The sequence below is a fragment of the Centroberyx affinis genome, unplaced genomic scaffold (assembly GCF_046629955.1).
Source record: "Centroberyx affinis isolate AG114_WGS23_722 - 3 ecotype Tasmania unplaced genomic scaffold, CSIRO-AGI_Caff_v1 ptg004712l_1, whole genome shotgun sequence".
In the NCBI taxonomy this organism is placed as follows: Eukaryota; Metazoa; Chordata; class Actinopteri; order Beryciformes; family Berycidae; genus Centroberyx; species Centroberyx affinis.
In genome coordinates, this window is record NW_027282278.1 from 26,354 (window position 1) to 51,527 (window position 25,174).

A 25,174-nucleotide genomic window follows, 5' to 3' on the forward strand; every position below is an offset into this window, starting at 1 on the left:
GAGACGATTCCACTTGTTTCTAATGCAGTTTCACTTATTTCAGGAATTTTCAACTCAACTAAGACTTAAGATGCGCATTTATTGCACTGCAGCCTTTTCCCATCTGTACTCCCACTCAGCATCTCCCTCTATCCGCTTTACCGCTGCTCAACCTCCCCTGCCTATCATTCCAGTATTTATTTCCAATATATCTGCATTCACCCCCCCCCCACACACACACTCTTCCCCCTTTCATTTCTTCCCCAGCTCTCCTTCTCTTCGCCCTCCCTCCCTTGATTAGTCCATGTTTGTCCCTGGAAAGCCTGACAGGAGTAATGTGTTAAGGCAAACAATCCATTCTTCTCATTTCAGGCATGGATGAGTTATTGAGGGGTCGTGCTTGATCTCAGGCCGCACAGCACCGAGCCACAGTTTCTTGTTTCCCGTTTTTTAGAGCAGTTCCCTCCACCGTCTCCTCCAGGAACGGGAGCTGACTGGGTAGGTAGAACATGAGGAGGAAACGTGGGCGGGAAAAATACTATACACAGCGCTTGCTCCAGATTTCAAACGACCACACCTTTCCTTTCATGCAGAAGTCGTGCTGATGACGCCCCTGAGCGAAATGAGGGAAGGAAATAGGCCGGACTTTTATTCAGCGGCCCTTCCTTATCCAAAAGACGCCTCTATCCGGAGAGAATGATTCCTGAGGATGAATGAAAACTTGAAACGGTCGCTCTGTATTCAAACCCGATGTTCCGTCTGGGAGAATATGCAGCTTGGCGGAGGCTCTAAAAATGTAGGGAGCTGTTTATTGCCAGTGCAGAGCCATATAAATTCAATGTGTTGCTGGTGAGGCACGCTCCACTCGCTATCATATTTCCTCCTGCAGATGGTTACATTCAGTCCATGAGTGGGGAATTTGTTTGGTCCGTTGTGGAAATAATCACCAAACTAATGGCACCAATAAAAATCTTATTAAGATGATAGCTTTCAACTGTTGCTTGCTCCCAGCGCAGATGAAATAGTTTAACAAGTGTTCAACCTGTTTGATATCAATAAAAACAGTTTTGTATCTTCAATGTTTGTTTTGACATCTTCTAAATCAGAGAAAAAACTTGAGCATAGTAATGTTTTTCCGAAGTTTGTCCCATTGTTCTTCTCAGCCATTGTAATCATTCATAGAGCGGACATTTGTGTCCTTGGATAGTGAGGTAGTGAGGTAAATAAACTGTTTTGAAGCAAAAACAAACGTTTCAAGTTTCCAGTACCTGTGTTTTTTTTAGTACACAAAGGGTATCAAAGCCTTCCTAGACTTAGGGTAGTCTTCAAACTTAGCAAGGTACCACCTGGAGAGAGAAGGAAAATAGGCATTTTATTCTGTGATTACAAGTATTTTGTATGTGCATATATCCCATGCAAACCTTCTAACTGTGTGTGTGTGTTTATTCTCACTTGTGGTGGGCCGCAGCCCGGCTGGCGAGGACCACCAGGGTGAAGACGGCGAAGGCTGCGCTGTGGACCGAGCGGCCGGCCAGAGCGAAGCCTGCCCACTCTATTATCTCTCCTAAGAAGTTGGCTCCAGACACCAACTCAAACACACCGCCTGTGGGTGGAATGCACATAAATTAGGACAGGTATGCTTATCCGCTTAACACATTCACTGGAGGAAAAACAATCCCAATATTTCACCCTGCCATCAAAACAACTGTTTGATGGATTTGCCCTGACCAGAATTCATCACCACGCGAGTCGAGACGTTTCAGCTTTCTCCGTGTTTCTTCAAATGTTCGCGGCTGGCCAGAGTTAAGTGGTGAAGTCATGGATAAATCACTGCCACGGCATCAAAGGGCATAAACGCACGGCTAGCTCCACGCTGACCATAGATGGCTGAGCGTTCCCCGTTTGACTGCGGGCCATGTGTTCGACAGCGCCGCTACCCTCTACGTGAAAATGTCACATTCTTGGCTGAGGGGATTCCAGACGTGCCTGGAAGTTCAGCTGTGAGCGGCGGCTTCCTCCGGCCTTCGCTTTTCTTTCCTTCAGGCCCCCGGGGCGGCGTTAACAGGCTGCTGTTTCAACAGGTTCACCGCGAGTTCGCTTAAGGCTCAAGGTGCTATTGTAATGACTGTGTTGTTGTCAGCTTTGTGAACTTGCTGCGATTACTGATTCATCTGGTATAGCGAGGGAAGGGGCAAAAGGCTTGAATTTACCTTTTATGTGATCTGAAAAAGCAGCAGTGGACATTTTATTTTGCTTTTTCTAATAAGTCCCCGTCTCCAGAGCGATTTGTCAAGAGGAATTTAGTGATGGGCCCGTACCTCCTTTACCCAGCCCCGCTTTCTTGTCACATCTGGGCATCCATTCTCACATAGTAAAGGTCATACACTGTAAAAAATAACCATCTCAACAAGTCATTTTAAACTAGTACTGAGCCTCATTTTTCTTCAAACAAGTGAAAAAAACTGCCAATAGGGAGAGACAATTTCACTTGTTTGCAATCCTAATCAACTTGCTTCAAGAATTTTCTAGAAATAAGAGCCATTTCCTTGATTGGCCTACTTGTGGACTTATTCTGCCTCGTTTCAAGATATTAAGTGTAACTGAATTAGAAATGAGTAGAATTATCTCACCCCAATCAGCATACTTCTTCACTTATTTGGAGAAAAATAAGATTTTGAGAGTGAATATGATACTAAATGACTTGTTAAGATGTGCATTTCTTGCAGCGTATAGGCTGGATGCTTTATTTAGTGTACCTCTCTGATGAGTCTGGCCGCTGTGCAGACATATAATGTATGTGCTGCAGCGTAGGCTCGGCCTGCTGTCTAACATGATTAGTGTCAGCACTGTGGTTCAGGGAATTCTCTCTCTCTCTCTGTCTGCTAAAACACACACACACACACACACGCACACAAACAGGTATGGTGAATCACTTTCACACATGCCAGCTTTCAGCATATCAGAGTCAAAGCAGCATGAACCTATTCTTATACACTAGTGTTAGGATTCACAGAGAGCAGAAGGGGAAATATAAGCAGTGACAACCGGTGATTCTGGCTACAGTGTCATCCAGTGCAATCATGCTACCGCCCTGGAAAATTAGCATGTAGCTCTCAGTGCAGAGGCTGTGATGCACTCTGCCATGATCTGATGACTGCTTCCATCACTCTGTTGTCTGCCCTAAGACATGATCTCTGAAGGTGCGACGCAGCGGGAGGATAAGACATGTTCACATCCACTCCAACATTCCCCTCTAAAAGACTGCAGGTCCTACCTTTGGGAATCTTGTAGCCAGTCTCTCCGGGCTTTCGCAAGTTCCTCAGGATGTGGTCAGAGTGGACATTCACCAGCCAACCGACCAACCACAGCGCAGATCCTGGCAATCAACCAATCAAAAGCTGCTTTATCATGACCAACACTTGAGGTTAGGGTTTTTTTTAATGTATTTAAGGGTTACAGCATCTGTTTACAGCATTCATCAGTATTTCTGCGGCTGTGGCTTGAAAACCTTACAACACACTTGCTCAAACAGATGAAATACTGTATACCACACTACATGAATGCACACAGTGATGTAATCTTTTTGTATACCCTCAGTATTCACTTGAATACTTAATAATTTTACACTACTTGCTGCGATATATACTATAAATTTGCATCACAAAGTTTTATGGCTGATCTAAAAAGGACATTGACATCTTCCTGCACCACTGTCACCAAGACAAACTCCTGTGCTTTCATTGTACGTGGCAAATAAAGTGATTGTGCCTCTGAGGAGGAAATAAGTTCCTTTCTAGAAAGAGGTCTGCCCACACCTGTCACCTACCTGCGATGAAGCAGGGGTGTGTAACCCAATCTGCAGGGTAGTCAGCATAATGGCTCAGGTACCTGACCTGCATGTAGCCGTTATAGATGCAGAAAACAAAGGCCAGGACGAAGGAGGCGAACGGTGTTGATTTACCTCCTCGGATTAAAAACGGATAAATAAGGGATCTGCAACAGAACAAGAATGCGTCAGCACACTTCAGTTACACACCTCAGGATAGCACCTTCACTGCAATGACCGGCTACGCTGACATCCATTAGTAGGCTAGTACTACTGACATAATCCAATCACAATGGTTACAAAGGCAAATTGTCTTAGTGCCTGTCACCTACTGCATGGGTTCCTCTACTTTTTCATATCAAGGACCCCTAAATATGTGCTAAACCATGAGCCCCTGTAAGAAGTTGCTCCAGGGACCCCCTTCTTATTGTTGCATATGATTTAGGATAATATTTATATTGTAGGTTGCAGTCAACATAAAGCCAGATTTATTGTCAAATTTGCAGTTGATTCTGTTATTGTCAGTTTGCTTCAGGAGGGTGAGTCAGGGCATGGTCCTGTGGTGTGACTCATCTTTCTTACCCTAACCCTTTGATCAATTGCCCTCAGGCAGACGGTTTAGAACTCCAAGCCTAAAACTAAACAGGACTAAGTCCACTTTTATAGCAACTGCTATTTTCACAAAGATAGTGATTATTAGTCTATCTTGTTTTTATGGTCTTTGTAGTCTATGTTGTTTGTATAGATGTGTATGTGATTTGTGTTTGTGATACTTGGCTGGACAACAAGTTCCCCATCAGGGTCAATAAACTTATTGTTGATAAGGACATAACATTGAGGAGTGATACCTCTAATCACAACAGTCATTCATAGTCATTTCACATTCTGATCTCTCCTTGTTGTAACTTTTAGTGAATGAAATCATGCACCTGGGTCTCCCTGCACCCCACTTTGGGAGCCACTGACCCACAGTATGCATGACAGTCAAACTTGAATTTAACAACACACTTAAGTGATCAGGTGTTAAGTCATAGTTCAATTTAATTACCTACCTCTGCACATAGTGGCAGAAATACATAGCCAGTAAGAGCTGATTGGGCAGCAGTGAGGTTTTAGTAGAGGATGTCCACACCACCAGACACACAGGCACCAAGAATGCAGGCAGCTCCTGAACAAACCAGGCGAATTTAACATTGACTGGAAAGCCGTATTTGCTGGAAGCGTACCGACCGTATGGAACGTTCTCGAAAAGCAAAGTAACAAAAGTGCAGGCTGCCATGAAGAGCATGAGGTAAGCCAGGCAGTCCAAGATGTACAACTCCTCTTCCTCCGAGGAGAAGAGCGTTGAGAGGAGCGCGTCCATCTCGATCGGAGAATTTAAAATAAAAACGCGATAAGAAACCTGCTGAAGTTATTTAAAAAACATGGAAGCAGTGTAAATGTAAGAAATGCATGCAACTGTATGGCACTGCATGCAACTATCACCGACAGCATCCATGCAGCCGGTCTCCTGACCAGTTTGCACCGACCAATCACAGACCATGACAGGAACAGCGTTGGCCTTATGAACCAATCAAAGTACTCGGTTTTGCATCGAGGTTATTCAACGCCTCACATGAGCAGTACATCCATGCGAAGCGTGGGGGGTGTCACTCCTGTAGTATGGTGATGTCTGGGTGCGCTCGATTAAGCGGCTCCCGGTAGCACCCTCCCGAATACGTCATGGGCGAGCACGGGCATGGGCGGAGTGCACCGTTGTAAGTGCAGACGGTGCAGACTCCGCCCAGCCGGTCGGTAAGTGACCGACCCTGAGCCCTTAAACGAGTGCACCCTGTGATATCAGTAATGAATATTCAAAATAACTTTAGCTGCTGTAAACATTAGCCAGCTAACCTGCTGATTGACTACTAACTAATACACTCATTTCAAAAGTTGTACGCTGTTTCGGTGTAGTGGACAAGGGTTTCAATATGCTCGAATAAGATATGAACTATCTTAACGGCATAGGACATTTAACGACATCTTGCAAAGTAATTGCGATGAAAAAGGCCCAGTGTAATTACCGTTACAGCGATTCCACGACAGGTTTTGAATATAAAAGTTTACTGCGGTAAAACCATAGTAAAACCCTCCAAAATCACTAGAGAGTCTTTGCTTTAGTTCAGGCAGTTGCCGTGGCCACCCCAAAAGGTCCTGACACACATGCGCGTCAGAGGCAACACGTTTTGTTGAATACACAGCAGTTCAGAGCCTGCAATACATTCATATTTTACCCATATAGCAAAACTGTCCTTTTCATTTCCACCCGCAACCTTGTACCTCAGGCTTTTCTCTAGAGGTGTCTGCTGTTCCAACATGGGGAAAAGAAGCAGACAGAGGCAGAAGAACCAGCCCACTGGCAGAGACAACAGAGACAACGCTGTAAGTTTCACTCTGCTGCTGCAACTCTTGCTAACGTTAGCTGCTCGGCGAGGCTAGCTAGTACCTCGATTTACTAAACGTGAACACAGCTGGACGACTACAGTAGTATTTCTGGACCGCTACATTTACTAAGTTTATAGAGTCGGACAATCCAGCTGATATTAGTATATGACACTGGTGACCAGCTTTATCTTCAGGGAGGTCCACTGGTAACGTTAGCTAACTCACAGCTATCTGCAAAGCTCCCACTGCATTGAGTTTCTCTCGTCTAGTCTTAGTCTCGATACGTACCGTTTTTTCTCGTTTTGAGAGATTGTCACGTCAAAAAATCTGGGAATATAATGTTGCATTGCTTTTATGAAAAGGTGGTAGAACTTTAATTAAGACCTTTTACCAATCGTTAGGGGGCACTATTCAACTGAGCATACATCCAACACGCCACACTTTTTTTAAGCAAATATCAATTTTTAAAATTGGAATAGATTCGCCTCTTATTCCCACAATCATTTTCCTTCAAAATACACCTTGTAGGGCGGGAGTATAGTTATTAAAATATGTGCTGGTTGGTGGATTATCTATATGCCAAATTTACCAGTAGACCCTAATGATTCGTAACAGGTCTTAAATCATTTTCTACTAGGTATGTAAACTTGCCTATAAGCAAGGCACCCTTAAATGACCAGATATTTGAATGGAGTTAACTAGGTACAGTCCCAATTAGGTGTGTGCACTAAAAGTCAATAATCAAACATCCTGACCCACATTCACCCCCATACATGTGTCCAGGGCTGGGGAGCAGGCTATGCTGACATTGTCAAAGAGAACAAGCTGTTTGAGCACTACTACCAGGAGCAGGGTCTGGTTCCTGAGGGAGAGTTTGAGCAGTTTATGGAGGCCATGAGGGAACCACTGCCAGCAACCATCCGCATCACTGGATACAAGAGGTGAGTTAGCAGGATTTATAGGTCTGATTTGTGGTGCGTTCTCTTGTTCAGAGAGAATGTCATGTTCACCTGCATGCAAGATACTGTCAAATGAATGTGCCCTTTCTTACTGGCAAACATATACACCTCGTAGAACAAAATACCTTTTCTGAATCATTAAAATCCCCGGACAATTCGGCACAAGTGATCCAAGAAGCTGCTCAAATTTCAGTAAAATGTCAAAATTTGTACTTTGTTTGCTTGTTTTTCCATCTGCCAGTGCACCAAAAGAAAATCTGCTCTCTACTGCCCCACATAATCACCAGCAGACAGTTTGACCCGGTAATCTGGCTGTGATTCAGATTGGGGCTAATGGATTTATGATTATCGTTATGAAAAGGCTCAGGCTTTTAAACTATGTTTTATTGACGTTGCCATTGTCTAATGGCACTTCATTAGGTAGTATACAGTGGACAATGACAGGAGAGCTGGGGGAGAAGGGAGAGAGAGAGTGTGGCACGAGTGAAAGTGGGTGGGTTGGAATCAAACCCACAACTTGGCAAGTCTGTGGTGTATTTTATAGCCTGCTGAGCCTCCAGGAAACCTCAAAGTTCAGGCTTGTATGCCCCTGTTAGACACTGATCTGAATTATTTGATCTGAACATTTGATTTGTAATGTTAGATCAATACTGCCTGATGCAGTATTTCTCTCTTGCATTGGATGGAGTGACCACCCCCCCTTACTGTCCTATTTCAGCCATGCCAAGGAGATCCTTCACTGTCTGAAGGAAAAATACTTCAAGGAGATTCAGGAGGTGGAGATTGACGGCCAGAAGATAGAGGCTCCGCAGCCTCTGAGCTGGTAATATCTCAAATGGTTTACCCAAAGCTAACGTACACAGACACATTTGTAAACTTGACACAGTGCACACATTAACAGATTCAAACTAGAAACCCAGTACAAGCCATGTCCATCCTGCCCAGGTATCCTGACGAGCAGGCCTGGCACACCAACATGAGCAGGAAGATCATCAGGAAGTCTCCCCTGCTGGAGAAGTTCCACCAGTTCCTGGTCAGCGAGACCGAGTCGGTGAGTCACCAAACTGATAATTTACCATGAAAACCAGAGACCCTGATCCTTTACCTGACTCCCCTTTGCGTAACAATGTCCAGTATAGAGGTTGCCTGATGGCTAACGAAGTAAGCTTGGGAAAGGAGGGTTGCAGGTTTTAATATTGACCGGTGGAAGCGAAGGAGACATGCTTTCCTCTCACTCAGCAATGACTGTCAGTGCAAGGCACTTCATCTCCAACTGTTCCAGTGGAGCAGCTGCTTTACTAACAGTAGAAATGGTACTAGTGGGCAACCGGTATGGATGTCTGAAACTAAATTAGTGTGAGGCAGAGCGGTGCTCACCATTTCCAGCCTGGGTAGAAAGTTGAAAAACGTAAATGTCAGAGGAAGTCAAAATAAGGAGGACGCTGAGCTTAGTGTCTGTGTCTGTCCTTCCAGGGTAACATCAGTCGACAGGAGGCTGTCAGCATGATCCCTCCTCTCCTCCTGAAGATTGAGTCTCACCACAAGGTAAGAAGCAAAGGACCACACTTACTGAAGGCTAAAGACAGTAGGCCTCTCGATACCTCATGCATGTTTTTTGGCTTTGTGTCGTGGGGAAGCTCTTTGTGTCCCTGGCTAGAAAAGCTGCTGTGTGAATTAAGTTCTGCATAATTATTCTGAGGTGTTGACATGCATGTGTTTGTGTGTAGATTCTGGACATGTGTGCCGCTCCAGGGTCGAAGACAGCGCAGCTTATTGAGATGCTTCATTCTGACATGGACGTGCCATTTCCAGGTGAGAGATACACACATTTAAAACTGGAGAAGATGCTCTAATGACTGATTTCTTTATAGTTGAATAACAAAAAAGTAAGTGTTTCTATATCTGTTAACAAATTAGTTGGTTGCAGATTTATTTTATTTACTTGTACAGTAACTTGAGCAATTATCAGCGGTCCCTGCCTCCGTCTCCCCGCCTCACCTTTTTGTTGATTTCCGACCTCTCCCTCTTCACCCTCCAGAGGGCTTTGTGATCGCCAACGACGTGGACAACAAGCGCTGCTACCTGCTGGTGCACCAGGCCAAGCGTCTCAACAGCCCCTGCATCATGGTGATCAACCACGACGCCTCCTGCATCCCCACGCTGCAGGTGGAATCGGGCGGCAAGAGGGACATCCTCTTCTACGACCGCATCCTCTGCGATGTGCCCTGCAGGTCAGCAAGGGGGCTGCGTGATTTTGTACATCTGGCTCATATAGGCAGGTGGTAGAGGCACCGCTGACAGACAATGTGATGAGAGTTAGGGTTTGAAACTGGATAAAGAAAGAAAAAGTGGCTCATAAGCGCTGTTCTGTGTGTGTGTGTGTGTGTGTGTGTGTGTGTGTGTGAATAGCTAGGGAGAGATGTAGTTTGGTGTGAAACTATGGAAAGATAAACAGATGGAGATGAGATATGACTTCTCCCTGTCTGTTGTATGCAAAGTATCTACAGGTTCAAATAGTCTTAAAATAAATTATCTAAATTTAAGGCCTTAAAAAGTATTAAAATGTCTTAAATGCAGTTATTGGAGGTCTTATTTTCACCATGTAATGACAGGTTTCTTTGTGCTGCATGTCCACTCTTAGATTTAACTTAGAACAAGGTTAGTAGTACAATATGCGTTATATCTGCGTTACTAAACACAATTGTCCCTTAACAATTAGTTTCCTGTTTCTTATAGTGCCCATTAGTTTCACAACTTTTATGTTTAATTGGAAATAGGCTTGTTTACCCAGCTTTGTTTCTTTATTTTTTGTATCAAATTGGTCTGATCTTCAGTTCCAACTAGCATTACAAAGGTCTTAAGTCTTAGATTTGGCTTTCTGAAACCTGCAGATACCCTGGTATAATGGACTGAGACTGTTGGCAGAACAAGTCTTGTTTGAAAAGGGAAAACATTACTACAGCACACACACACACACACACACACACTGCTACCCAAGTGTATGTGCACTCACTTTAAATGTAGAGTCACTTCTTTGTGGCCACGACAGAATTGCATTAGTTTGCAAGTGCTGACTGATTTTGGCCGGCTGTGGCGCCGAAGCCAGGAGCCGCTGCCAAGCACAACAGAGGAGGAGAGGGAGGGAAGGGAAGGGAGTAATGAAGACGGAGAGAGCCAGGCAGGCAGGCAGCAGTGATGTGAGCAGTCAGCTAAAGCCCAGTGTTTAGACGCTGTGCTTTGCAGACATTTTTGCCCTGTGAGAAGCATCAGGATCTCTGGTGGTTTTAGCGCCTCGGGCCAAACGGGGTGTGTGTTTGACCGGTGCTGTTTGCTCTGTGGTCCTGCAGCGGAGATGGCACCATGAGGAAGAACATCGACGTGTGGAAGAAATGGACGACCAGCAACAGCCTGCACCTCCACGGGTGAGCAGAGCGAGTGTGTGTGTCTGAGGGTGTGTGCTTGTGCATCCCCGATAACGTAGTAATTCATGCACTTGTGTAATAAACCAAATTGACTGCGCGACAAGGGAATGGAGTGTGTGCTTTTGGTACTAATTAAAAAAATTGGCAGTAGTACAAGGTGTGTTTGTGTATAATGTGTGTATAATGTGTGTGTGTGCGTTTGCCAGGCTCCAGCTGCGTATCGCGGTGCGCGGTGTCGAACAGCTGGCTGTGGGAGGGAGGATGGTCTACTCCACCTGTTCACTCAACCCTATAGAGGATGAAGCTGTCATAGCAGCACTGCTGGAGAAGAGCGAGGGTAACACACACACACACACACACACACACACACACACACACACACACACAGACACAGGTTATAAAAGTTTTGCAATTTTGTGTTAGACTTTATTGGATGTTCAGTTTTCAATTAGTTTCAATTAGTTAGTTTTCAGTCAGGTGTTTGCTAGTTTTAGTTTAGTTTTTATTTTGATTAAGCTGTAGTATATTTGTCATAGATGCGGAGAATGTGTCATGAATCCCGTGTGAAAAATGGAAAACACAAGTACAACATAGTTGGAGAATTACGTTAGGAGTTTCATAGTGTGTCTTAATGAAATGTGGCTGTTACTCATTTCTAGATGTATATTTTCTCTAAGACTCCTATCTTATTTTAGACTTTGACCTCAAAACTCAAGCTGAAAGTAGTATTTGAACATTTTTATTTCAGCTAGTTTTGGAAGCAGCAATTTAGTGTCTCTTTTGTTTTTCATACCCTCCGGATTTTATTTTATTTGAGTTGATAAAATGTTTTTTCATGCTTAGTCTTTAGTTTTAGTCAACTACAACATTTACACACACTCAACAACTTATATTCTAGACGTTACACCAAGATTGCTTCCACTTTTGATGCAGTAAATATACCAAAATATATTATATAAAAATATCTCCGCTGGGTCTTTTACTGCCAAGTTGTAACGTCTATTCCATCTGTGCTGCCAGGAGCGTTGGAGCTGGCCGACGGCTCGGCCGATCTGCCAGGGCTCAAGTGGATGCCTGGGGTCACTTCCTGGAAGGTACTAGAACTTTTTTGTCTTCGCACACCATTCAGCACCCAAGTGTTGGGAGGAACCTTTCTGAGCTGCAAAACATCAACAACCCAGGAAGGAAGAAAGTGTTTAGGTCATGGAAGGGCTCCAACTTAGTTGTGGAATTTTATATCGGGGCTAAGCTGGGAACTGTGCATTAGTTTGGTTGGATCACATCCTTTACACAACTGTTGTCTCTGTAGCTGATGACCAAGGACGGCCAGTGGTACTCAGACTGGTCCGAAGTTCCCACCAATCGTCACACACAGATCCGCCCCACCATGTTCCCACCAAAAGACCCCCAGAAACTGGCTAGCATGCATCTGGAGAAATGGTACGTATATACACATACACTAAAAGTTTGTATTTCTATCATTTTGAGGAGCTTCGATTGACTTTTCATCCCCTAACCCCTAAACCTCGCCTCTCTATGGCTAACCTTAATCCTTACTTTAACCTAAACCTTAAATTAATTTTAATCTTTACCCTAAACTCAAGCCTTAAACCTAAACTAAACCTATGTAGAAGTGAAGACCATCAAACCATTCTCACTTTGGAGGATTTTCCTCATCTTTCTATCCTTGTGAGGACATTCGTTTCTCATAAGGACAGGACAACGCACACACACACACACCTGTAGCCTCTTCTGTTTAGATTGATGCCCAATCCATCAGCTGATTGCTGTGTCTCTTTGATTCAGTGCTGTTCTCTGTACACCTTTGCGCTTACACACATTTCCTGCATGGATGTAAACGCTCACATACACACACACATACACGTATGGAAGGATGATGTCATTTCTGCACTGCAATTCCTGTCTTCACGTTCAGAGTTGAAGCTGGCCAGCAGAGGGAGCTGTTGTCTGAGGACTTTGAAAGCCCTTAGTATTTAGTATTGGGGGAAAAAAAACTTGTTTTTCTTCACAGCAGGTGGCACCATAAAACCCCAAGCGCAAGAATTATAAGTGTGTGTCTGTATTTTGGTGTGTGTGTCTGTGTGTGTGTTTTTCATGTCAGTATGAGGATTCTACCACATCACCAGAACACTGGAGGTTTCTTTGTAGCCGTCCTGGTGAAGAAAGCCCCCATGCCTTGGAACAAAAGATACCCCAAGGTATACACACACATGCACACGCACACACACACACACACACTTGCTATGGGCGTAGACTGTTGATTAGATTCTCTGCGTTCCTTGAAGAGGGAAATGGAGCAGAATTCCCACATGGGGGGTATGGATGTTGACTATCCCCAACCCCCCTGCATCACTCACCTGTTCAGCTTTACTAACCACAGCTGGGACTGCCTGTTTATCTCCTCCCTCTGTTCATCCCCCTCTCCATCCATCCCTCCCTCCCTTTCTTCCCCTCCCCGTCGTCTCCAGCTGAGGAGGGACGTCTCCTCCGGCTCAGCGGCCCAGACAGGAGACTCTCCGGCGGCCGCGACTCCCGCAGACGCCCCCCGCCTCCCCGAGACCGCTCCAGAGGATCCTGAGGTGGGAGGAGGAGAGGCAAAAGTAGAGGGGGAAGGAGGAGAGGAGGCACCCAAAGGAGCTTCCCAGGCCCGGGAGACAGCTCCTAAGCAAGATGGAGTGTGTGGGTGAGTCACGTTGGTAAACAGAGTGAGTAAAAGTGTGCGAGTGTGTTTGTGTGTCCTAACCAGCGCTGGGTGGTAACGCATTTGCTCAGTAACACATTACAGCGATGTGATTGGTTTTCTCCATAATGAGTAGTACAGTTAATTTCAATTTCAGTCATTTTACATTTACCAATCAAAAAGACATAACTTTTATTATCGCCCCCTTCTAAATGTTAGATAAAAGGTGAATTATCCAAAAACTATGATTATCCCCCATCTCCTTAATTAGTTTTCTTCATAATTAGTCATCATTCTCCTACACTCAAACCAGCCAAGATGAAAAATGGCACAGAAATGTACTTTCCCCGGGTGGCAATATTCCCACTACTTTGATTTTATTGAGCAAAAAGGATAAAAAATAACATTGGACATCGACACTGTTTGGTTTCCCTGATCATTCACAGGAGAGGTAACTAACTTTTCTTAATTTTTGAAGATAAGAGTGGGTGCAGTTGCCAGTTTGGGCCTTTTAACAGTAAAATAGCAAGAAGTATAACAGATTACTGCCCCCAGGGTGTAAATAAATAAACTAATAGCATTACTTTTCCAAGGAGTAATACATACTTTTTTGCAGTAACAACCCAACACTGGTCTAACCCTCCTTTCTTTCCATGTCCTAGGCCGCCTCCCTCTAAGAAGATGAGGCTGTTTGGTTTTAAAGAAGACCCCTTTGTGTTTCTCACCGAAGACGACCCTGTCTTCTTACCCATACAGTAAGTGTCTTTGTGTGTGAGAGAGAGAAGGTGAAGTAATAATTTTCAGCATTTTGGGGTTGCTAAACAGTGTTTGTTTGTTTTTTTTCTCTCTCTAGGAACTTCTATGATCTGTCTCCTGACTTCCCCAAGCTCAATGTTCTGACCAGAACCCACGAGGGCAAGAAGAGACACTTGTACATGGTGTCAAAAGAGCTGCGCAACGTGCTGCTCAATAACAGTGAACGCATGAAGGTGTGTGTGTGTGTGTGTGTGTGTGCTAAGGTTCAACCATTATGGGGCTTTGAATGCGGAGAGCAATATTTCTGGATTGAAGCTGCCGATGGAATCAATTCAGCGTAAGGGCGTCCCATAGAAAACCAGTGTAGTATTGATCAATGATACAATGAATATGTTATCGAACAAAGTGCACTATATCGGAGATGGGAGATGGTGACTGGCCTGAGAAAAAAAAACCCAAAATATTGGCCTGATATATCGGTTTGTCAAACCGTGTGTTATTCTGTCAGTAATCGTTACGTAAGTAGAGATGTGTGTGTGTACATGCACTAACCCATCAGAGGGAAGCAGCCTAACAGATGGGACCCTCTCCTATCCCACATCCCTCTAGTCCTCCACTCTGAAGCACCTGCACAGGTGGCTGTGTGTGTGTGTGTGTGTGTCTCCCCATCTCTCTGTTGATCCCCTGCTAGTGTCTGATGTTTCTCATTTTTCGATCATTGTCTGTTGGGCTGAACCGCAACGAATTGCATCTTTCTCCAAACACGCTCCACACTCTCTCTATTTCCACACAATTAGAGATGTTAGACGTGGTAATTCAAAAACGCTTCCTCGGTTCACTTCCCCTCATGACTTCCAAGTTTCACAAACAAAATCTCTGGTTTGATTATGATTTCTCCCCCCAACACACACACACACATTGCATATGTTTGAAAAACCATAAGCCTGAAAGTACTGCTGAAATTAGATTTCGATTTCCATTATTCTTGTTCAGAAAGATGAGATTTCGATATTGAAGATAAATATTTAATATCCCTTTCATACGCTTTCATATTATAATATGAAATAAGTGTTTAAAGTCTTTTTTTGCATTTGCTACACTCTGCTTCCCTCAGTTTGAGAAAAGATACAAGATACATTCAGACATGCATATTTATGCCAGAAGAATGGATTTTACTATGCAAATCACTGTTGACAGTTGCCACCCACCCCTGCTGAGCCACAGGAGACGGGCTGCACTTTGTTTACCCACACTTTTTATAATATCTTGTGGATGCCTTGAGCTGGAAAGTCAGTTTGGTGAACACCAGTAATTACAAAATCATTGACTACCAGTAATTCCATTTTTCCTTCTTTGATTTTCATTTAACATAAATTGTCTTACCGTACCGCCCGTTGTTGTTTTCTTCAGAGAGATGTTAAGTGCTACTGTCAAAGTGAGTGGAATTTGGCACTGTTGCATTGTTTATTTTTGTACAAAGCCATATGTCGGCCTGTTTTTTTTTTTTTTTGTGTGTGTGTGTGTTTTCCTCAGGTGATCAACACAGGGGTGAAGGTGTGGTCTCGCAACAGTGACGGCGAGGAGTTTGGCTGTGCCTTCAGACTGGCTCAGGAGGTAACACACACACACACACACACACACACACACACACACACGTCATCAAGAGGCAACTTTAAGCCAGTCAGACAGCAGTGAGAAACTTCATACATTTATCATTTTCTACAAATCATGCCCGTTCTTTATTGAGCAGTATCTAATTAATACAAAGAAGTGAAAGCTGTACTATTGTGAAAATTTAACGTTCATTATGAATCTTCACACATTAGCTGCAAATTTTCACACCATTCCCATAATCCTCTTCTTCTATGCAAATTAAATTCATGATCTCAAACGATAGGAGAACTTACTTCTGGGGTCTTCATCTATTAATTTGCTTGAACTGCTGCCATACGGTGACGTATAGTGATTATATATAGTGAAATCTGTTTATGATGGTGCAGCAACACACACTCTGGAAATTTATAATAAATGTCATTGTTGTATAAGCAGTACTTCTATGTATGTAACACGCTGTAAGCTATGTTTGCTCACGCTACTCTATTCTCCATAGAAGAGATGAAGGCAGCTGATTAAATAGGGAGCCAGAGAGCTGAGATCACACTCAAATAAACTGCTAATTAATTTGGTCTATACGCCGTCGACGTGCATGCATCGTGGGACTGTACACAATCTGGACTTGTTTTATTAGATTTCCATAGTTGCATCTCGGCAACTACACAAACACACGTACAGACACAAATCAGTCCTTTATGCCACCAGGGTATCTACACTCTCAACCCGTACATTCGCTCCAGGATGATCACAGTGAGTGTGGAGGACATCAAAGTGCTGCTGACCCAGGAGAACCCCTTCCTCAGCAAACTGGAGGAGGATTCTCACGCTCAGGCCAAGAAAATGGGTAAGCTCTCCAACCTCAAAATGTCATTTGACGAATTTCATTCCAAAAAGTGTGGTGTCTACTCTTGCCAAATGACTGCTCTCAGAAAGGTAAAACTCAGTGTTAAATATTACTATAGAAGAGGATTGAATATTAGCCATCTCAATGTTTTTTTTTAATTTACAATCTCATTATCATCTAATTTGGAGACGGTGGGAGCTTGGAGGTTAGAGAAGCATGCTTGTGACTGGAAGGTCACCGGTTTGAATTCCCGGTCTGGCTGGCAAAACGTGGAAGGAAAACGTGAAAAGTAAATTAGTAAGGCTCTCCCCTCCCTCAACAGCTACTGTTGAGGTGTTCTTGAGCAAGGCATTGAACCCCCAGCTGCTCCAGTGGGCACCAGTAGAAGATTTTGTTTGCACTGCTCTCATGTTTGAATATGAGTAGCTGTGTGAATGGGAGGCAGGGTATTGCTGGAAAAAGTTGACTTTCAGAACATCAAGTAACATTTTTGGGTATGTAAAAAAAAATGGGTATGCAGCATTTCAAATGAGCTCTTAATTTATTCCCTATAGCTTCCAGGAAAGTTGGTGAGTTTTGGAATTATGCTGGTTGAATAAGAATCGCACACCAGTACTGGAGAGCTGCTGACCACAGCAGACTGAAAACCATCTTGAAAAAAAGGCTGCCGCACATTGATTTTTGCCCATTTTGCCCTGATGAAGACATTACATGCTGAAACATTGCCTTAAATAGATTATTGATGCATCAAAGCTATGGGTGTGCAGCAACCTGTTTTGAAGACGGTTCTGGAATTATCCCACATCGGTGTCCAACTATTGATCCTTTGCTGTATCTCCACAGTAATGGGCAGCATCGTGTTAAGGTACCAGCCAAATTCAAAGTAAGTGTTCGATAACTTAAGTGTTTGTGTCTCGACATTTATTTATTTATTTATTTTTAATGATGACCTGGTTTTTGGCCGTTTCTGATCTGATTGTGCCCTCTATCTGTCAGTAACCCAGCGGAGCCCCAGTGCCCCATCGAGCTGTGCGGCTGGAGGGGCAAGACGTCCATCCGGGCCTTCGTGCCCCGCAACGAGAGGTTCCATTACCTCCGAATGCTGGGCGTGGAGGTCTTCAGAGACAAACAGGGCACGGGCCAGGGACGGAGGGACGCAGGAAAGGAGGGAAAGCAAGAGGAGGGGGCGGAGAAGGAGGGAGAGACGACGGAAGGAGCGGCGGAAAACGAGGGAGAGCTGGACTTGGAGAACGGATCATCGGAAGCGAAGGCCAACGGTGGCAACCAGGGGACTAGCAGCTGAGAATGCAGAGGGGAACCGGAGAAAGATAGAGGTGGACTGACTGAAGAAGTGAGAGAGCTGGAGCGGCGTTGACCAGGCCCGGGCAGAACCAAATGTGCGATAGAGGGAGGGGGGGGTTGAAGCTGCTTGAAGTGGGTCTCTGTTCTCCACACTGCCATCGCAGACAGAAACCCACTCCCAGAGGCGACACATGGACTCCCCCGGGATTTTTCAGTCACGATCGGCCCCAGGAGTCAACGTTTTGGTTAAGTGGCTTGTCTTATTTTATACTTATTTTTTTTTCTTCTTTATTTTTTATTTTATTTTAACTGATTTATCCCACTTGTCAAAGTGGCCCAACAGTTTTCCGTTTGTATTGTGCATGGTTGGAGGGGTTTATATCGGCTGCCATCTCATTTTTCTACACCTGTAATTAAGAGGAAATACAGTTGATTAAAAACCGTGAAATACGTTAACTGTGTCCAGTCATTCGAGTTTTTGCCCATACCAGGCTTATTGAAGTGCTGAAGGCATGCTATAAGAGTGATCGATTATGGCTGTGCAAATTGCACAGGTTAAAACACACATCTGTGACGAATTAAGTGTATTCTTTAGGGTCTATAAACCCCTGCAGTCTCACACTCACACAGTAAAACACAAGACTGCTGTTGAGTGAGAACCTCGCATCCCCAAAATGTCAACTTTTCAGCTACCAAACCTTGTTTTTTAGCTCGACAGCCATGCATTTTTCAGTTTATCCGCTGGGTTTTGAAAGGGTTTCATAAACCAGAGTGTTGTAGAGAACCATGTATTCCTTCAGCTGAAGTTCTCACCACAAGAAAACCGTCAAAATCAGACTTGCGAGCTTTTCCCATGACGACAGCCGCATACCCGCTGCATCCTGTCAGCGGTTGCCACGGCAGCGTCACTGCATTAGACGGACGGACGGACGGACGGACATCTCTCCTCCTGTTTATCACCCAGCCCGGCTGCCATGACAACCAGCCCCCTCACCTCTCCCTGGTGACGGGCGGGAACAGAGGACAGAGGGACCATAGACGGCATCCTCCTCTCCTCCGCTCTTCTCTCTTTCTTTCTTTTTTTTTTTTTCTTCCTCCCACTCCTTCCCCACTTTCCTCTTCATCCTCCGTCCCTTTCTTTTTTTTTTTTGATCTGTGACCTCTAAAGCGCACGGCGGTGGTATTAACATGCAGGAGAGCGGCTGTCACGTCGATTCCCTCAGCGCTGGATACGCCAGTGACAGCACTGTTTGCAGAGGCGGGGAGGGAAAAGTCATGGCAACTGGGACAAGAGCGGTGCAAGAACAGTCAATGTTTGGGTGATATGCAGGGATGTAGTGGAGGGTAAACCCACCTTAACCCAGTTTACCCACCTTTTTATTTCCAGCAATAGAGTTTACCCACCTTTTTTAGCCTTAAAATCCATAGTATTCATCATATTAGAAGGTGTCAAACTGATGTAACCTATACAAGGATAGGGTCTTTTCAGGTATAGAAAGCATAAATTAATGTTTTTTCTTGTGTAACTGACTTTTGTTCATCTCGTTGGCTTATAATGCCTTATGATGATCACCAACCTTTTTTATTTGCTGCTACATCACTGGTTGTACAACAGGGAGGGATGGAAGTGAAAGACAGAGTGGTTGATTATTGGACAAGATGGGGGGGCGGGGGTGGAGACGGAGACGAGGGACAAGATCGGCGAGAGAAAGAAAAGAGACGAGAAAAATCGCGTGTGAAAGGGAGATTTCAGACCCCAAAAAAAAAAAAAAAAAAAAGAAGCCGAGGCAGACTGTGGAGTCAGTCGAGGACGAGCCGAGGAGAGGGAGAAAGTCTCGATTTGTACAGCCGAGGAGAGGATAGCGCATGAAAATGGTGGGAGTAGAAAATGGATAAAAGCCTTGGGAGGATGAAGAGAGAGATGAGTGGATGGAGGGAGGGAGAGAGAGTGTGGGGATGAATAAATTGAATTGGACAGATAGAGAAAGGTTTTGAGATAAGGCACAACTTGTTACTGAGTCATAGGCCCGTCCTTGTGTGTATGTGTGTGTGTTTGAGCTAAGCCTGCGTGTGCATGTGCGCAGGCGTGTGTGTTATACTCCAGCTAAGCCTGCCTTTGTGTGTGTGTGTGTGTGTGTGTGTGTGTGTGTGTGTGTGTGTGTGTGTGTGTGTGTCGCTTCGTCAGTGTGAGTGAGGCCCTCTGCCTTTTAGCCGCAGCGTTTACTGCCAACTCACTAATACTAGTAATGACATCCACTCCAGACAGGGACACACAACTCTATCTCTTCTCCTCTCCTCTTCCTTCCTTCCCTCCTTCCATAATCTCTCCCGTACCTCTCCTCCGTCTCTCACCTTCCATTTGAATTTCCGTCCTGTCCCTGTCTCTGACTTTACTCATCCCGCTCCCGTCCTCTTTCCGTTCTGATGATCTCTCCCTGCCTGGCAGGGCTTTTGAAAGCACTCGCGGCCTCCCAGAGCTCAGATTCCACAATGTTCCCAAACTGTCATCTCAATTTAAGGTTCCGCTCCTAGTGCTTCCTCAACACACCATGTTTTTTTTTTTTTGATTGGACCAGTGTTACTCTGCTGCCCTCCATGTTTCTATAATACATAAGGATATCTTATCAGTGTGTGTGTCTGTGCTTGTCATGCGCCACACTGCCTGCTGCACATGCTTAAAAGGCATCGCAGCCACTGATAATGTAACTGCTGGATAATGAAATAACTTGCCAAAATGTAATAAAGTGTTGGTGTAAATGAGTCAAAAATGTAATAAAACTTGTAATTATCTTTCTTTTTTTAAATCTTTTTTTTTTCCTGATAATGTAATGCATTATTACATTAACTGGTAATTACTGCATTATAAGGGGAATAACTTTTTGAAATTATTACAATATCAGTCTGAAGATGTCTTTACATTATCTGACTCTAAAAGGTGTTATTACATTTCGGCCCACTTAGAGTGACATTTTATGACATGCTGACAAGTTATTACATTATGGGATATTTATTACATTAGCGGTCACTTGTTTGTCACCTCTACTGTTAGGGGAGTTAATAACATACCATATGCCACCTCCTCCTCTTACCTGCAGACAAGCTTACATCAACACGACTGGATTTACATGAGTCAATGTGTTTGTGTACAGAGCCGTAATCCAGACCGGCATCGTCATCGCTGTGCCTGTGTGACGGATGGCTGTCCCTTCTTCGCCCCTTCCTCTTCCTCCTCTTCTTCCTCTTCCCCCTCCTCTCCGTTCTGATGCTCCTGCATGCTTCATGCACTGTAGCTCTCAGCCTCGTGGACATGCATATATGTTTGGGATTATATAATCAAGCTGTTACGCAACGCTGAGAGACTGAGGGAGGCAGATTCAGACACACACACACTTAGAGAGAGAGAGAGAGAGAGCGACAGAGAGGACGGGTGGTGGTGGTGGTGTGTGTGTGTGAGTGTGAGTGTGAGTGGGGGGGGGGTTAAAGCTTGTGTTTCATGTTTGGATTAAACCAAATCCCACTCAGCTCTACACATACACACACACAACTGCTCGCCCTTTTAAAATCCGCTGGTAAATCTCTGGTTATGGATGTTGGCTCTGTCTGAGAGTGTTATTGTGCAAAGCCTGTGTGTGTGTGTGTGTGTGTGTGTGTGCACGTGCAACGTATCGAACCCCCCCCCCCCCCTTGCCCATTCTTGTTCTATGTGAATTTCTCTCTCTCCCCCTGACACACACACACTGTAGTCTAGCGTATGACAGTGCAGATTTCACAGGATCTAATCCCTTTTTTCCCTCATCCTCTGTTCCTGACTAAGTGTGTGCGTGTGTGTGTGCGCGTGCGTGTGTGTGTCCACCTCTCATATGGCAGCATTAGCACCCACTGTGCCGTCTCCGAGACTAGATTCGGGGGTTTTAAACGTGAATTCGCCTTTTTTTTTTTAAAGTGTTACACAACCGAGTCCCGCAGGTGAGCAATCCACCCACTCCTGCACCGGCCCAATTTAAAGCGTCAAGAGGCACACTTCACATCCTCTTCACACCACGGTAATCAACAGCTGAACATCACTGAATTTCTATGCTTACTTGATCACTCACAGTCTCCCTAAACATCTTCAAGTAGTGCTATGAAAGGGCTAGAGTGAGTCCGATGTCTTGGGCTGATATTTGCCTTTTAATAAAAGCAGGATATCTTCCAGTCAGTGTCGTCCTCCAACAATATAATGGATATGATGCAGTTTGTTTGATTATATATTTATTGTATAGTTGATTAATACCGCACTGGTTGTCCATGGGAAGCCCTTGAACTGATGTCTTCTTTCTTATTATTAATATTATCCTATATTTCAAGAGTTTTACTGTCCCATGATGGTCTAAATGCTGTTTCAGAGGCTTTTACACCCTGTCAAGAATAACATTCTGGGGAAAACACTCTGAATACTTGTAATTTTTAGCATGAAAATGGTCAAATTTGACTGAATATCGGCTATCGGCAGCTTTGGACCCATAACCGCCAAACCCTAGGTCACCGCACAGTAAGGTCACTGCTTTCAAACTTTACTTCCTTGCTGCCCTGGCAGGTTGACTGATCTCACACCTGCTCCACAGATTTATCCTCCTCAGCGGCATGGAGGGGGGAGATGGGGTACTATGTCAGAGTGACAGTTTGGGGTTAGCTTTACCCGCCCGTGCCCCTAATCGCTCCGTCTTTCACCGCGGACTCATCCCCTCTCTCTCTCTCTATCTGTCTCTTCGTCTCCGTCCGCTCGGCCGCGCTCTTGTCTCCGATGATGAATCACCAAAGGGGAAACAATATTCTCAAGGTAAACGCACTGTGCGTCCGGGGCAGAGTCCCGGTGAGGGCTGGGGCACCTGTTTGCTTGTGCATTAATACTGTATGTGCTCATGGGAGTCCCCCGCACTAGCTTTAAATCACCAACTTGGCAGCAGCATCTCCATTCAAATCCATCTTCCTTCCTTCCAGGTGGCAGAGAGAGTTCAGGAGGATGGTGCCTCTGAGCTTTCTTGCACTTGAAGCTCAAGGACTCTGCCAGGTGAATGCACCCTCTTACAAAACAGTTCTATACAGTACTAAAATATGGTTCTTTATGCTTGTACCATTGCAGGACCCTTTAAAAATGCATGAAATGCTGCAAGCCAGCTGTATTAAAAGAACAGTAGTTCAAAGAAGAGAGGACAGAGAGTGCTTCTATCGGGTTTTTGGTGGAGGAGTTCCAAGGCACTATTCAAGCGAGAAATTTAAAAAGCCTCCATTGCGTTACTCATGCATTACTGTCAAAAGAACAACTTGTTGGCCTACATTTGAAATGGACCCTCCTCTGTGCACTTTCTTTTCTTCATGCAGTATTGTGTGCTACTCCTGTTGTAGTTTCTTTTGAATTAGCCACGCAACAAAGGCTTTTTATATTTTTTTTGCTTGAAGAGTGGAACTACTTTCCTACTCCTTACAAGGGAAACGGACGACCAATCAAAATCGAGCAAAGAAGCTTTGTCCGTAGCCTGTTGGCAGACATGCTAACACATACAGAATCTCACTTGAACTAACTGTAAACAGCTTCTGTAAAGGCTTCATCTCTGTAATATGTTAGCACAAACTTGAGGCGCGACAGTGTCTACAACTGACATTTTAATAACAAACTCAACTGGAATTTTCTTCTCCCTGCCAGGACGTTCAATATAGTGGCACAAAACAAAAATGGCGATAGTTCCACGACCTTTTGGATTACAATGTGATGTTAGTGAGGAGAACTGGTGCCATGACATTACAGGAGGCAGGCCAATTTCACACAGGTATACACATGCCTGCATTTAGGCTTTGAGGAGGCCCTTATAGGTTGACATGCACATGGCTCACTCGTCTCATTCACACACACACATGCACACATACACACTAGAAATCCTAAACATCATGTCTCAGGGAATCATCTATCTCTCTGGCAGTGGCCGGTATTGGCCCTAGCAGGCCGAATCCCATCTTTCTGCCTCATCATGTTTCTCAACACGATTCATAATGCAATCCAAAATGCTACAGAATTGTGGGACTGTATGTATGTGTGAGTGATAACAGTAGAACACTTATGCCAGAAATGGAGGAGGAACTTAAATGTTAAGAATACATTATCATTATTATTATTATTATTATTATTATTATTTTGTATTATTATTTAAAATAGGCCAGAAGTTAGCTTGTTTACATGGTGCAAAGAGACATTCTGATATGGTGTCATAATTGATCTGTATGAAGTATGTGCTGCCTGATCAAACTGACACAGGATTCTTGAGATTCTTGAGACATTTGCATCCTGAACTTCAACATAACTGGACTAATATTTCACAAGGAGTAACTTTGAGAATTCACATCCTGATCTTACATCTTGTGACAATAACAGTAAGGAAATATTTTTCTAAATAAATTTCAAAGTTTCAAATGATCTTTGGAGATTAAAAAAAAGGTCTCCATAAATTCTGATACTGTACTAATGTATATTATCTTTTTCCTACAGTGTGTGACACTAAGGAGGCTTGTGGAGACCACAAGGGTTTGGTCTCTCCAGCCAGCGGCGGTGGAGATGCTGGTCTCTCAGACTATGATCTGCTGGTCTTCCTCTCTGTACCTGGCTTTGAGCATCTCGAGGCCGACTTCCTGCTGTGCGTCACCAAGCACTATGCGGCCGGAGACCGATGCTACATGTGCCGGCTGCCTTACGCCCGTGTTGCTGACCTCCAGAGGCACCTGTTGTTGGCCAGCTGGGAACCTGAGAACAAGTGCATCTTCTTTTACCAGTATGCCTACAAAGAGATGATGCGTGTGGCTACCAAGGCCGAAGAAGAGGCCCAGTGCTCCAGTCCCCAGCCAGGCTGCAGCGGCCTGCACCTGAAAAGGACCAGAGAGATGGCAGACCTGAGCTCCAGTAGCTCCTCAGAGGATGATTCGACCTCTGACTCCTCGGACTCCTCAGACTACTCAGACTCTGCAGAGGACGAGGACATTAATGTTTTCATGCAAACGCAGAGGAAGAGAAGTTGGGATGACCTGCGCTTCAGCGACTCATCCACAAACGGGTCCTCAGATAAGGATGACATCGATGTTGTCATGCCTAGACATAAAAGGCAGAGGAAGACCAAACACCTGGAGCCTGAGCTGATCCGTCGGGAACTAAAGCGAAAACGCAGGAACGCCGAGTCTGCCTCTGAGATGAGGAGGAGGAAGAAGGCGAAGGTGAACCGGCGCAATGACAAGCTGGCCCTGAGGCTGGCTGAGCAGTTTGATGACTAGGGTTGTCACTGTAAAAACTTTACTTTTATGCACTGTGTTGAAAAAAAAAAAAAA

General features: G+C 44.5%; 2 protein-coding genes across 2 annotated transcripts; one reads left to right on the plus strand and one right to left on the minus strand.

Moving 5' to 3' along the window:
- Positions 1-1,258: 1,258 nt before the first annotated feature.
- On the minus strand, positions 1,259-5,168 carry LOC139665866 (3-oxo-5-alpha-steroid 4-dehydrogenase 1-like). The gene is made up of 5 exons (XM_071544873.1): positions 4,858-5,168; positions 3,806-3,972; positions 3,254-3,355; positions 1,432-1,582; positions 1,259-1,325 (listed from the first exon to the last, which is right to left on the minus strand). Exons 1-5 carry the CDS (start codon positions 5,166-5,168, stop codon positions 1,259-1,261), a joined length of 798 nt encoding a protein of 265 aa, XP_071400974.1.
- Positions 5,169-6,029: 861 nt separating this feature from the next.
- On the plus strand, positions 6,030-18,279 carry LOC139665863 (RNA cytosine-C(5)-methyltransferase NSUN2-like). The gene is made up of 19 exons (XM_071544869.1): positions 6,030-6,226; positions 7,013-7,170; positions 7,907-8,011; positions 8,134-8,239; positions 8,662-8,733; positions 8,916-9,000; positions 9,227-9,419; positions 10,536-10,610; positions 10,817-10,947; positions 11,631-11,704; positions 11,920-12,050; positions 12,733-12,829; positions 13,100-13,314; positions 13,974-14,066; positions 14,165-14,300; positions 15,601-15,681; positions 16,387-16,525; positions 17,369-17,408; positions 17,522-18,279. The coding sequence occupies exons 1-19, from the start codon at positions 6,161-6,163 to the stop codon at positions 17,826-17,828; spliced, it is 2,304 nt and encodes a 767-aa protein (XP_071400970.1). The 5' UTR covers positions 6,030-6,160; the 3' UTR covers positions 17,829-18,279.
- Positions 18,280-25,174: the final 6,895 nt, after the last annotated feature.

What these genes read in the sequence shown, in the direction of transcription:
- LOC139665866 (XM_071544873.1), bottom strand. Translation starts at nt 5,168, where the DNA reads ATGGACGCGCTCCTCTCAACGCTCTTCTCCTCGGAGGAAGAGGAGTTG. An exon ending in TTCTGCCACTATGTGCAGAG is followed by an intron (nt 3,973 to 4,857) that starts GTAGGTAATTAA and finishes GTTCTGTTGCAG; the next exon opens with ATCCCTTATTTATCCGTTTT. An exon ending in CGGGCTGCGGCCCACCACAA is followed by an intron (nt 1,326 to 1,431) that starts GTGAGAATAAAC and finishes TTCTCTCTCCAG; the next exon opens with GTGGTACCTTGCTAAGTTTG.
- LOC139665863 (XM_071544869.1), top strand. Translation starts at nt 6,161, where the DNA reads ATGGGGAAAAGAAGCAGACAGAGGCAGAAGAACCAGCCCACTGGCAGA. An exon ending in CCTGTCTTCTTACCCATACA is followed by an intron (nt 14,067 to 14,164) that starts GTAAGTGTCTTT and finishes TTCTCTCTCTAG; the next exon opens with GAACTTCTATGATCTGTCTC. An exon ending in ATAACAGTGAACGCATGAAG is followed by an intron (nt 14,301 to 15,600) that starts GTGTGTGTGTGT and finishes TGTTTTCCTCAG; the next exon opens with GTGATCAACACAGGGGTGAA.